This window comes from Eutrigla gurnardus (assembly GCF_963514095.1).
Source record: "Eutrigla gurnardus genome assembly, chromosome: 8".
NCBI classification, from domain to species: Eukaryota; Metazoa; Chordata; class Actinopteri; order Perciformes; family Triglidae; genus Eutrigla; species Eutrigla gurnardus.
The window spans coordinates 20,907,237-20,921,741 of record NC_139922.1 but is presented as its reverse complement, the minus strand read 5'-3'; the positions used below and the strand labels follow the sequence as shown (position 1 = coordinate 20,921,741).

Here is a 14,505-nt window from a genome sequence, read left to right as displayed (position 1 = left end):
CGCGCCACGCGCCCAGCAGAGGTCCCGTGGGGACAGGATCTCAGTCCAGCGGCCGAGGCGGGGGGTCGTGCAAACACACTGGAGGCTTGGAAGCAGCTGAGCCAAAGCCAGGGAAGAGACTAGTATCTCCCCCCACGAGAACGCGTCGGTTAACGGTGATCAGGCTTGTCGCTCCTCCTGCATCTCTCCGCGCGCGTGTGTGCGCGTGTCTCCCCCCCTCCTCCTCCTCCGCGCACAGGCGCCCTGCACTCCAGTCTGCTGACACACCGGGAGGACAGTCCGCACTTCACGTCCGCGTCACTGGACTCTATGTGGATACACAGCCCGGTCACAACACACGTCCATGGGGATACTTTAGTGGGAACTGCAGCCGGCGACCTTTTACATGAGAACAGGTGAGTCATCTATTAAGATTATTTGGATAAAGAACATTATTTTTTATTTGATTTTGGTGTTCTGAAATCTCCAACTTGAAACAGCTCTCAGCCAAATAAGGTGACATGCTATATCGCTATCCACCGTCGTATTTAGTGTCCCTCGAGATGTTGTTTTTTTAAATTATAATTTAACCAACAAACTCAACGAGAAATCACCGAATTAAAACGAGAATCCTATCCGGAATTGCTAGCTGGAGCTGAATTACCCATAAAGTGACTGGGTTGTTAAATCCAGCATATGGCACAAAGTCGACAGATGAGCAGGGGGGGTTGGGGGGGCAGTAACATTGGGTGGGGGGGGAGAGAGACAATTGGTCTCTTGTGTGCTTTATGATAATGCAAGTGGACCCCCCCCCCCCCCCCCCCCCTGGCCAGGCCAGTCCTGAACACAGAGATCATTCTCAACAAGTCTGGTTCTGTGGGCGCCTGCTTGGTGCTGAGGCAGCGAGTGTGTGTGACAGCACCATTATTCACCAACATGCCTAATTGCATTAGTTTTACACCGGGTAGAGAAACTGTCTTGTTTGGCTGACCCAAATGAAAGAAGAAAAAAAAAAAACCCAGAAAGGTGCAGATGCTACTTGGTTTAACTCACTTCCACCAATAGATCTAAGAGTCACATTTGGTTGTTGTTAAATGAACACAACAAGCCAGTTATCCATACGGTTTCCAGAGGTTTTTCAGTCAGACGTTGGCAGGCTGTAAACACAAGTCGTTTGGAAGGATTCATTTCATTCAGATGCTACAAACAGGCGCGTCAACATCTCAACGAACCGTACTGTGTGAATGCAAACTAGTCTTGAGGTTTGTCTAAGATTAGACTAGCTGGAATGAAACAAACGCACTGTTTCCACTTATAGTTTTAATAACACTCACATGTTTTGCATTATGGGATACATTTACCCCCTTTAGGCCCATGACTTCCAACACACTGATTGTGTTCAGGCACTAAAGAAAAAAAAAAGAATCAATAACATTTTCTTTTTTTTTTTAAAAAGCAGCTGATAGTGGACCAGCTGATTGATTCAGGAAATCACGATGCTTGCTGCCTGGAGAGCCTCATGAATCTTGCATGTGCACCACTCAAGCAAACATGGAGAGAAATAGGACGCAATTGCACATTCAGTTAGGTGTAATGCATTGCATTGACTATTTGGTTGAAGAACTAGGAGAACATGATTCAGATTTATCTCCCTAAGCACGTAACCGATCAATAAAGAATAGAATTTGATTATGTGCATTTGTGTGTGTGTGTGAGTGTGTTGTGATGGGGGGGGCGTCCACTTGAGTGCAATTACACCATTGGCTCCTGAAAAGGGAATAGGACGTATGACTCGGCTGATGTGAGAAGCAGACGTATCTTTTAGAAGGAACTCTAGGGGGCACACAGACAGGCCGTCGTGTATCCCGGCCTCTCTGGTCCAGAATGCAATTCCTTAATGCACTCTGACCGAGAGTCAGAGATCTAATAAGAAGTGGAAGAGCATCTTCAATAATGAAACCCCACCTGCATCTCTGCTGCAGAGCGAGAGGGGCTGGGGCCGAGAGGCATCATAAATAACAGAAGCAAGACCTGACACATGCTGCTCCAACGTCTGGGTGCTGCCAATAATCCCTCTCATCTACTAAAATGCTGTTCTTGCAGACTGAAAAAAAAGGGGGTGGAGGGGGGGGGGGGGGGAGGTGGAACCGGCACAATGCTTGGTTTTAGTTTGCAGTCATCAAGTAAATGCAGCCTAGTGCAGCAGCTTTACCTTATTAAACTGTTCTGCAGAGAGAGAGTGTGGATATTCAATCACCTTTCACTAGATGACGAGTACACGGGGATAATTTAGCTGTTAATAACACGGGGAGCAGAGCCGTCACCATTGACAAAAAAACGCCTTGAAACACATTCCCTTCATTACTTGAGTCGTGTCAATATCAAATTAGTCCTAAATAGTTTCCTGTGCTTCATCTACACACCATGTCGACTTAAAAATCCTGCAACGACTCGCGGTGCTTCTGGACCCTTTTTTTTTACGTATCACTGCCTTCACTCAGGCCTTAATTCAGATGTTGTTGTCATACAAATTAATTTCCTCTCCAATATTTGAGATAAATCCCCTCAAGCAATTAACCTGCATTCGAGCAATTAACCTGTGCTTGTCGCCATCTAATAACTACAGACCCTTGAGGCTCAACCCTCTCTTTTCCGGCTTTGCCGACTGCGATAGATGTCGGCCCGTTATAAGTGGGCTGCGTGGAGCGAAATCAGATGATTTGATTTGTGATGCTCCCCCCCTTCGAGCAAACAGTGTGGATTCTTTTGTCTTGGAGCGTCTTGTGCTGCTCATGAAGAGAGCCTTTCATCCTGAAACAGAATGTGACCCTCGCTGACGTTCTTAAGACTGACCCAGTGTCTGTCTTACCGAGCCCCAGGCCAACCCCCCCTCCCCTCCCCTATGAAGAGATAGCTCTGTGTGGAGCTCCAAAGATTGACCCAGCGGGCCCCATGACTCTCCTGTTGTGTCTCGCAAAGAGTCTCATGAGCGTGATGTATTTAGTTCAGGAGTTACCCTGAAAGGGCGGCTTTCATCGTGCCGTCGACACTGTACAGAATGCAGCTCAGGGTACGCGGAGCGGTGCCCGGGAGCTTTAATTCAAGTAAATAACCTAAAAGACTGCCTTGGTGACAGGAATCCGCTTTGCTTTACTGTATGCTAAATGGAGGGGTTCTTTCAATCGGCCATCTGCATCAGTGTCTGTTTTTGTATTGCGACCAAGGAGGAGAGAAGCCTTTTATCCCCCCTCTTCAGCTGCCGAGTGCCTGAAATATTTAACAGGGACTGCACTATTTTTGGGCTTGTGCTCCGTTTGTTGAGGAGCTTATGTAATATGTAGTTTCAAGCGCAATGTGCACGGGCAGCGTTGATACCAAACGGCACAGCGGCGACTTCGGCGTAGCGCCGCTGTAAACAATGTGACTTTGCAGCCGTACTGTACGCCGCTGTGAGGGATGTTGGACAGTGAACGGGAGGAAGGACTCCTGCACCATCTGTGCTTTGATTAATTCAATTGTCGTTCTCAATACAGCTCGTCAAGGAAGCAGGGAAGCAGGGCCACATCTTCTCGGGTTACTTGTTTCTCTCAGATATTGATCAACTCGTCTCTCGTCCATTCGACTGTCCCCCCCCCCTCATTCTCTCTCAATTTGTCTCCCTTCTCTCTCTCTCTCCTCTCCTCTGAGGTGTCAGATTCTCTGACTCATGCCCTGGTGTGGAGGATGGGAGGAAAGCAGGGATGAAAGAGAAGAGAGCAAAGTCATTTTGCAGATAGAGAGAGAGAGAGAGAGAGTGACCTTCATCCAAGCAAGAGGGATGGGATAAAAGCTGGAGTTAATACCCTGCCAAAGTGTATTCTCCACCATGCCAAAAAAGCCATTCAGAATGATATATGGCTCTAATAGAAGCTCTCTAATAATAAGAAGCATGCCATTGTAAGTCAAGGCAAGGCAAATGACCAGAGAATTCCAGTGTTGAGTCCAGGGGGATAAACACTCTGGAGAAGTCAAACTGTGTAATCGAAAGAAAACAGCAGTGCAACATGGGAGGTACAACGCCAAGTAGAGATTTACTGTAGGAGATCTATAATATGACAAAAAAAAGACCGGTCAGCAACACTGAGCTGCAACTATTTATTGATTGGCAGAAAATTCATCTGCAGCTATTTTGGTTATCAAACACAAAAAAACAAGACTGTTAGCTTCTTAAATTTGAATATATATATAGTCATATATATTGGCACCATTATTGAAAAAAACAACAAAAAAAACAAGAAATCTGAAGATGACAGCAGAGACAATTCCTTGAGAAAAATAACATGGAAAGCTTAATGACAAGTGTGCAGTGTATGGGCTCGGGCGGCAGCGTCCCCATGCTAACTGAAGCCAGTGTAAATAAAGGCTCAGACGTGTCACTGCGTGTCTGGAACCGGCACCCAATGGGAGAAAACAATCGACGACCCAGAAACACGGCGACATAAGGTTCATTATCTGCGCGTTTGCTTCGTTTTTCATCCCTGCTGGCGATAATGAGGAGCAGGAAGGAACTCAGGTTCACCTAATGAGCAGACGGCATCCTTCGTGAAAAGGAGACTTGATCAATGTATGTGGCCGTCGCCTTTCAAGGGGATACACTTATTTAGAACTAACTAACTAACTGCTCCATCCCGACAGTCACAGATTGATTAGGTCTGACATAATGGAGCGTCGGTTGCATTGCTGTTCATTAGCTATCGGATTCCCTCATAATTATGCTGACTTTGTAGCCCAGATTGATGTGATTGTAAGTTGCCGTGACGAATAAGATGTCCCAAAAGTGATGATTTGTGCCAGATATGACAGCTTTTGCCAATGCAATCCCTGTCTGATGTCGATAATGTGTGGTTCTGAGCTGTCATCTCATTGTAATAAGAAATAGTCTGCTTTTTTGTAAAATATAATAAATTAAAAGTATGTTGGGGGGGGGGGGGTATTACTTGGATATTTTATTATCGAAAATCGTCATGACAGCCTGAAATCCTGCAGTTTTGGAAAACGCTTAAAAATTCAGTAACTTGGTGACGGCGCAAATTAGAAGCTTTCATTGCAACTCTTCAGCAGATTTGTTTCCACAATCTTCAGGAGAACTTGTAGCCGTATTCACAGATTATGGATTAAAACACAGACCTTGGGGGGTAACCTTATCAGCCTCAGCCCACATTTCGGGGCAGTGTCTGCGATGAACGTGGCCTCTCTGCTGCGGGAAGCCGAGCCGGCTCCAGGAGCAGCAGGAAACCCGGGGGTCTGATAACCGTCTCTGGGGCCCTGTGGTTGACAGGCGGCTGGCACTGCAGGCTGACACACGGTTTTGCTTTAACACCAAGAAGATGCCGAGGGGGGAGGGGGGCTGATAGAAGAGGACAGTCCCCTCTGCCCCGATGACTGACCCCTACCATTATATGTGACAGAGCTGAGACAGACATGCTGAGAGATGAAACACTGCTCTTTAATTTCAAGCCTCTCCTGTTTCACAACTGAAGCCCTCTCCTCCTCCATCTCTTCTCTTTTTTTCTCTCTCGCCTCAGTGGAGAGATTGTAGAAGTGCAGCCACGGCACAGAAACCTTTTCATACTTAAATCAAGTGTCTAAGTTGTCATATAATAGAGCTATATTGTATGCAGTATGCATATTAAAATTAAAAGGCCTTCTCAACGTTTTTACTACAGGGATTTCTCTATTTGTTTGTTTGTTTGTCGGTGGATTAAAGTGGGCGGGGTCCGTTGGGGAAGAGTGATGGCTAATAGAGCAAATAATATAATTTCTGAAAGACTGAGAGGAGTTCTAAATTGTAAAGCAGTTTGATGCTGCGTACATATTCTTCTCTCAGCTTCGTTAAAATCACCACCATCTCGGCTCATAAAGCAATATTACTGATGAATCCCAGCATGACTTATGGCCTTGATGCTGCTAAAGTACCCCTGCAATTAATTCATTCGCATTGAATTGAGTTAATTTAATCAAGAAGCCTGTGCATAATGTGTCGTAATTCTGCAGAAATGTAAGTATTCTTTCGTATGTGCAGTCAGATGAGTTCGTCCAATCCTTCCCCCTGTTTAGAGCTTCTACACGTTACGCTCTCGGGTACAATAGGTAATCAACCGCCACGTGTTTGGATTTCTACCACGTTTGGTTCATTTGAGACCATTAGTGAGGAGGAGCGCAGAGAGCAGTTAATATCTACAGGACACATTTGAGCCACTTTAGGGAGCCTGAATGTTCGTACTCTTCCGACGATGGCAGCCAACTTGTAACACTGACACTAAAACAAAAGGTTAGCGTATTTGTTTTACTGATAACTGAGGGTTTTTTAATAACATAAACATATCGTTTTTCAAAATGGTTTGTTTTGCTTATTCAAGATATTAGCCTCGTTCGAGATGAGTCAGGTCAGAATCACAGACGATCCGGATCTTGACTTCTTTCCAGGCGATGAACAGTTCATCCTGAACTAGCCCGATACGGAAATGGCAGTGAATTGGGTGTTTGTCATTTTAAAAACACTGCTATAGAGCACTCTTCTCTTGTACTGTATGTGATTTTTCTCTCATCGGTGTGTCAGGAAAAGGTGCTCTCAGCGTGTCATCCCATGTTTTCAAACGTGGTATTTTGCTACTTTGAGTTTGTTCACGACTGATACGACTGCACACAACGTCCTCCTGTGGAGCTTCTCAGCAGATCAAAGCTCGTTCACTCTCGTGTTTCAACGGGACACTTTCTGCATAAGTGTGTGTGTGTGTGTCGTCGTCGCCTTTCATCCCAGCAGCTGTATGCGGGGTGTGTGTGTGTGTGCTTTGTTTTGGCGCACACAGACCTGTGAATGTCACCATCTCTACTTGTGTGAACGGCCTCTCACCTCTTGCCTTGTGTGTGGACACCCTCTCACTTACTGCCAGTATATGTGCCCACCCGGGGGACACCCTGTCCTCTCTCTGCCTCTGTGCGTTTATCGAGCAGACACTCAATACCCCCAGACCCCCTTGTTGGACCTTGTGCAGGGGGAGGGAAACCCTGTTTCTATCCTTTCACCGTGGAGACCAGGCATGTCCTCATTCCATCTTCATTTCCTCTAAGCCGGGCCCGGATCCGTCTGTTGTGTGAGGGACATGGTTGCCTCTGAACAGGTGTCCAGTCCTCTAGACAAGCGGGACGTACAACATCCTTTCATCTCGACACACTCTCTGGAGTAGACGCTCCTGAAAACATGACAAGAAAAGAAAAAAAACTATTTCTGGCTGCTGTCAAGCGATGCACGCTGGTTGCTTTTATCCGTGACGTCTTTGATGTATGCTTCATGGAAGTAAGACCAAAGAAGAAAATGCCTCTTGATATAAGTTAAAACCTGCTGCTTATTTTGTGTGTGTGTGTTTTTTTTGGCATGATCCGATCTGTAATTAGAACAATGAATTTATAAATCGTTTTATCACATGTCGTAATAAGTTGCATCAGTGAAGTTCGGAAAATAGTTTTGTGTATTAGTTTTGAAATTGAAGTCGACAGACGGTTGATTTTTAAAGGCCGGCATAACGATTATCAGTTTGTAGCAGGAAAATGCTGATAGCCGATTAATTGTCGGATTTCTGTCCGGACACATCGTTAAATGCTTCTTTAACAAGCCATTAAAAAACCAGTTCAACCCAAAACATACATATTGTTCCTATTTCCTGTAAGCAATCCAGATTGTTTTGGTGTGAGGTGCCTAGTTTTGGCGATATCCACCATGGAGATGTCTGTCTTTTCTCCCACTATAATGGGACTATATACGACTTGTGGTGCTCCGTGCACCAAAAGGAAAAAACTCAACAACAACATCTCTTTGAAGAAATCATGACCTGGTTACTCAAAATAATCCACAGGCCTTGTTGTGAGCAAGTTCCATGTAGGAGCCATTTTATTTCAAATCAAAGTCAATTGCACCAAAAAACGATCTCTGAACAGAAATAGCACTACAATTACAATGTATTTTTCTTTTTTGGGGTGGACTGTCCCTTTAATTCATATATATATATAAATATAAATAAATAATCAGAATCAGCTTTATTGGCAAGCGAAAGAAGAACACAAGCAGTGACTCATAACGAGAAGCTCCTGCATACACGATTCAGTCAGGCAGAGCAGGACCAAGGTTACTCCGTCAGTGACAGAGGAGGAGGACGCTGGATGTCGTCTCCGCCTCTCTCCGCTGTTCCGACTGTATTTTGGCAGCCCGGCGCTGCAGCCGGCACTTTGCTCCGAGTTACCAGGTCTAATTTAGAACAGAGGGGTTCTGTTCATCCTGGAAGGCTGCGTGTTCAGAGCCTCTCCGCCCTCACACAGACACAGAGCGCAGGCCTTGTTATCAACCCACAGAGCAGCCCCATAATGATCCCTTCAACCATTAGCTCCTAATGCAATAAAAGTGCTAACATTTTAGCCGTGCCCTTCAGTGCCTAAACATAATGAAGTTACCCCGCGGGTTTTGTACAAGTAGTCGCCGCGATAACACGTGTTCAGGAAGCGTCGATCAAGCTTAGAGTCATGATTACTTGGCCTTACATCTGTGGCTAACAGCAGGCCAAATGTTCCTTTTTTTTTTTGTTCATCTCCAGTCCGTCCCCTGGGCTTTGTTTGATATTTATGGAAATTGTATGGAGATGAGCTTTGATGCTAATATTTAAGTAAGTCAATGCACTGAGCATCTCTCAAAAAAAAACAGAGGAGAAAAAAAAGCAGAGTAAGTTTGATTTGATGCAATCTAATCCGGGGAAATGACACTTTGCTCCACTTACTCCCCCATTTTGACGGGCTGGCGTGTCAGACTGCGCCACGCCAGCGAGGGGAATACAAAAACCCACACAGGCAGTCAGGGCTCTGTAGAATCTTAAGAAGGATGTGTGTAAGCATTATAACGCGTCTTTGCAAGCACCCAGCGCATGAATAAATCAGCCAGGCAGAGATGGCCTTGTGCACTGAGCAAAAGCAATAAACCTGCCTACAAAAGACTCTCAGGAATTGGATCGCATCTAAAATAACACCCATTTATTAAACATGATCTCCTCACGTAGCTCCCCCCCGAATCTACAGACAGCATGCAGATTTATAAAAAAACACACACATGCTGTCGGCGTCAGTAGGATTGCAGCAGTGGGCTGGTGTACAGTGACTCTGTAGGCTGGTTGGAATGCAGTTGGCAGACAAACAAGTGGCCTTGATGAGTCAAAAGAGAGAGAAGTGTTTGTTACCGTGTTAACACGATCCATGACGACAAAGGATTCCTTATCTGATAGCTCAAGTATCTGAAGTGCATATTTTAAATCAAATGCTTGTCATTGAAATATCAAAAGCAAAGCTGATACGATAAGTCGATTAATAGATTAGTAGTATTACCAATTACCATAGCTACCATTGAAGCTATAACGTCTCTAGAGATGGCAGTGTCGATCACTTGTCTTGGTACAGATTAGGCACGGGGCGATAATAAAATGTCATGTCATGTTTAACCTTTGCCAAAATGAAGGCGATTCAAAATATCATCCCGATAATCAAAATATGCTTAGAACTCTTAAAAATGGCAGCAAAACCTACTGTTGTCACTTCAAATATTAATATCCACAGTCAAGGACACATTTTTGATGATTTGTTTTTCACTAAAAAGGGATGTTCACAAAATAAAACAATCTTAAATAAGAATAAATCATAAGGTCTCCCTGAATAAATAAATGATAAATGCATTTTTAATACAGTATACAAACAGAAAAAAGCCAAAGCAATTCAGCCAATAAGCACTTCTGATGGATTAAACTGCCAGCTTTAATCTTGTTTAAGCAAAATATGCCAAACATTTTCTGGATAGAGCTTCTCCGGTGTGAGAATTTGCTGCTTTTACTTTGATTCATGTGACGGTTTTAAGTACAGTTACTGGATTTTGGCTTTTGGACTGGACATTTGAAGACTGCACTAGGGTGACCTTTTTTCTGACATAATCCACTGATTAATAAGTAAAGAAAATTAGAAAGCTGCACTCAGTAGAGATCTCAGTCGGGTGTGTCTGCCCCCCATCGAGTCACTCATGGTCTGTAAGACGTCATAAAACCCACTTTGAATAAACTCAAACAAGGAGGGGTGTGTTCCATACATGCCATTCCATACAATCTTGCAGAAAATTAAACCCACCGAGCTGTTTGCACATAGCGGCGATGTGCACACCACACCATACAAAACATGGAGGCCAGCTAAGAGTATTGAGTGAGGAGTCGTCAGGCAGTCGATGGCATTATAAAACAGGCAATAAAAGGTGTTTTTTTTTAGAAGGTTGGAGTCACCTCAACCACGAGAGGCCCCTTGAGCACTTCCAGCAGAATGCTAGATAAGCCGTGGACGGACACAGAGGTGCACACTCATTCACGACCAAGCACATGAGCCTCCTGGCAGCGATAACGACAATAGTAATTAGTATGGAAAGCCTCTGTCAAATACACGGAAACTCTCTTTGCCTGTAAGTTCTGCTAATCACACCGCGTGGGTGAAGCTCTATTTATGCGCCGCACATAGATCCGTCTACTTCCCCTGTCCACGCTGACAAACGTAAGCAAATATAAATCAAGAGGAAACATGAATGACTCCACCGACTAATTATACACATCATGCCGAGACGGCGGCCAGGTGACTCACACATTAATCATCCGAGCGTATGTGCGTTTGTCACGTTACTGACAGGCGTTACCGCTCTACGATCAGCAGATGCTCCTCATTTGCCGCCTGTGTATAAATTCTGGCCATTACACTGTTTTTTTTTTTCTTCTGACTGTGATGGGAGACGATAGAAAAACCCGTTCCCCAAAGAATTTCCAAACAATTTTCAGTTTTATGAAAAACCGTTTCGAATTGAATTTGATTAACTTTGCATGAAACTCTGAAAGGAAATGTATGGGTTTTTTTTTTTTATCCAATTTCACAAATCCTTCAACTCGCTCTGAGAGAAACTGCTTGTCAGTTAATGAAGATGCACAGATATTGTGTTAGTCATCGATGGCCGGCCACAGTCTGTAAGGAACCCCACAAACCCCTGATGGGGGTGAAAACATCGCTGACACGGCTGGTGCTTCTGGTCAACATCCTGCACACATAGTGGTCTTCTTCATTATGACTTTGTTATGACTCACCTTCAATATTACAGAGACTAATGAAGTTCCCCACAGAGATATATATATATATATATAAAAAAAAGGTATAAATGTGTTGTACTTTGACTTCATCATTCGGTTAACAATGCCGTTAGATTCACTGTGAGCATGCTGTTTTCAAGAAATGAACTAGAACGCCACCATTAGTTTAATAGGGGCACGTAATGTTCGGGGAAGAATGACAATGAATTTCTTACAATGTGTTTGTGTGTGTGTGTGTGTGTGTGCATGATTCCCTGGTTTTCCTGGTGGGATTTCTTTTGAAACGACGAAACAAATCGTTCTGTAACTTCCGCCGTTGTTTTGTCTCTCAGAGCGGCGCTGAACGACCTCGGAGAGCCAGAGAACGAGCGCCGGCCTTCGTTTGACTGTGTGACCAGCGAATGAGCCTTGTTCATGCGTCTCCCTGCGTGCCACTCCCACATCACTATGAACTGTGAGCAGGACTTTGCAGACGGGGGCTTGGGAGTGACCCTCACACTACGACTGCTCATGCACGGAAAGGTACGAGCCTCCATTGTCTGATTTGTCACCACCTGATAAAATATTTAAGAAATTCATAAAATCAGTTCAATTCTACGATGAGGGTCATAAATGTGTTTGCTTTTTAAAATTGTTTTTAGGGTGTGTAATTAACTTTATCTCTTTGTATTTTTTAGGAGGTTGGCAGCATCATAGGAAAGGTGAGTGTTTTGTTTTTATTCTACTACACTAAATACTGCATTTATGTATGAAGGTATTAATGATTGAAAAGCAAAATAACGTTCCATTATCAGAGGAGGTTGATGTTTTGAAATGCTATGCTCGTGACTTGTTCATGAATATTTATTTTCCATTGGTGTAGTTATCAACTACGTTCTTCCAAGGGCCAGAATTTTTAAAAATACGGTGTGGACTTTAAAATTAAAATGAAATCTATTTTGGCATAATTAGCCTAGCTCTGGTCAATATTTTCACATTCTTCCAAAACAGACGTTAATGTGTGTGGAGACTCCTTAACACAAGGGAAATCCATAATGATAACTGCATATTTAACTAGAAAATTCTCTCAGACCTCTGCCAAGGAGGCAGTTTACCGAAGAGGGAGGGGTAAAAACTGCAATTCTGGAAACGTAATTGGGCTTTTACTGCTACTACAGGGTCCTGATTGGTGGAAAACACTTACAGGAAGAAAAGACAGTTTAATTGATTGTCTGGTAAGGTAAGGTCGAGTAAAGTCACTGCCAAAGAGCCTGAAGCATAAAATTGATGTGAATAACAGCAGCGTTACTGAAGAGTTGAATAATAAGTTGGCCTACATATATCTTGACAACTTTCAGTAACGCTAAACCAGCTAATTCGGGTGGGAGTAATGGACACAATAAGCTTTTTTTATTGATCCCATTTGTATTGGTACATATCTGTAGATATGTACTATTAATGACACGGCCCCATTTTATAATTTATAGCAACGGATTCTACTTTGAGAATCACCAAGTCAGGCAGTATGTTAATTCACAATAAGCCTTTTTGGAATTTTCTTTTTCCTCTTCGTCTCAATAAATCAACGCAAAGCAGCATTTTCAATATCCCCCCACCCTAAATGTAATTGACTTAAAGCAACCCGACCAATCTTAAGACCTTGCCACCACCCCCACCATCCGTAATGCAACCCAGTAATCCATCAGGCAAAAACATTAGCGCATCGACCGCAAGCCCCAACCCCCCCACCACGTTGAAACTGAGCTCCAAAGACGTATTACTGATGGCCCCTTGTGGGCACTTTAAGTGTCTGTTAGGAAGGGCCTGGCTGCTCGACGCTGCATCAGTAGCTCCAGCCATCACGCCTTGTAATACAACACCTACAAAAAGACACCGATACAAGACCGATCGAGGACAAAGAAATGGAAAGTGCTGGAAAGAAAAGTGCCAGAATGGGTTGCAGAAATCTAAAAGAAAACAGAGAAAAGAATGATAGATGAGCTCGACGCTTGCTGTGCAGCTCGACAGAGAGAAGCACTTGATCTGCCGTACCTGGACTTACGACTCGCCACTCCATCTCTGAGGAAAACCTCTCATCTCATTCTCATCAAAAGAGGACCAGCACCAGAATCACAATGCACCAGATACAATACCCCCCCCATTTGTAAGAAACAGCGTAACCAAGTGTGGGAGGCAATACAGTTTTTGATATTCTTGTAAAGAAGTGTTTGCCGGTGGTTGCATGAAGGTGGGAACGGAGGTGTGACAGCTTATATGGATTTAATCCAAAAGGAAACAGCGGACGGGAGTAGAGACAATCTAAAAAAAGCAGCAGAGGTTGTGCTGCAGCGTGATACAAGTCTGACAAAATGTTCTCCTCCCTAGCAGGGGGTCTTCACACACTGCATGTACAGCCATTACAGCAGGTTTAGACACACGGATGTATTTGATATCTTCTTTGAGACGGGAACGCGGAGGACAACCACTGCGATCGCATAGCGTGTCGAAACCCTAGACGAAATTTGTTCCGTCGAATTCCAAATCAGACTTTCGTGGTTTGAAATAGCCAGATTCACTCAAAAGAGGTCGGATGTTTCCAATGACGCATATGATTCTGTTTAAAGCTGTCCTTCTCTCTTTCAGAAAGGAGAGACCGTGAAGCGAATACGAGAAGAGGTACTGTGCCCACGACTAAGAGTGTAACATCATCTGCATAATTTTTGCTGTTTCTTATACTAAGACATGAGCCAACCAACATCTTTTCTGCCTACTCTCGTCCTTGACGACAAGCCCAGTAGGTTCAGCTCAATAAAGCTTGGTTCTTTGTGCCTGTTTGAGTCTGAAAAGCACACAGAGAAGGTATAATGTCCGAATTGCCTTTTGGCCATTAATAGCACCTTTTCAATTAAAATCCTCTCTCTCCATCTTTCACTACCCAGCTGCTCCCTCACCAAATCCATTTCCTTTCCTTTCCCTGCTTAAAACTACTTCTTTGTCCACCCCTCCATTACCGTTTTTGTAAATCTCAAGGTTGCAAGCCAAACTAATGCCGCTTGGTTAACTCGTTGTATTAAAAAGCAATTAGGCTAACACTCATGGCAGTACATGTGATACTTTCTCTGGGTGCTAAGGTTTTATTTCGTACTTTTACGAGGTGAAGAGAGGACTAGTGAAGTCACAGGACAATGCAGCCCTGCAGAGCTGCTGGATAAACCACTCACCCATGGTAGTCATACATCCATTCTTCCAGCCAGCCAGTTTTGGCCTTTCTTACTTCCCACTGCATGAACCTCTTCCTGTCAGGCCAGTCACAGTGGGAGCATGACTCACTGGAGTGACTGGGAGAAAACGTCCCAGAGCTCGGAGC

General features: G+C 44.2%; 1 protein-coding gene across 2 annotated transcripts in view; it reads left to right on the top strand.

The window, feature by feature from the left end:
- Positions 1-229: 229 nt before the first annotated feature.
- Positions 230-14,505, top strand: part of LOC311017372 (poly(rC)-binding protein 4-like) — a 33,834-nt gene continuing 19,558 nt past the window's right edge. Inside the window, exons 1-4 of one of the 2 annotated variants that reach the window (XM_084015654.1) lie at positions 230-395; positions 11,492-11,681; positions 11,837-11,860; positions 13,782-13,814. In XM_084015654.1, the coding sequence (XP_083871780.1) occupies positions 11,574-11,681; positions 11,837-11,860; positions 13,782-13,814 (165 nt within the window). In that variant the 5' untranslated portion in view covers positions 230-395; positions 11,492-11,573. Of the gene's footprint in view, positions 396-11,491; positions 11,706-11,836; positions 11,861-13,781; positions 13,815-14,505 lie in introns of those variants that run through there. The other variant, XM_084015655.1, reaches the window with a different exon arrangement.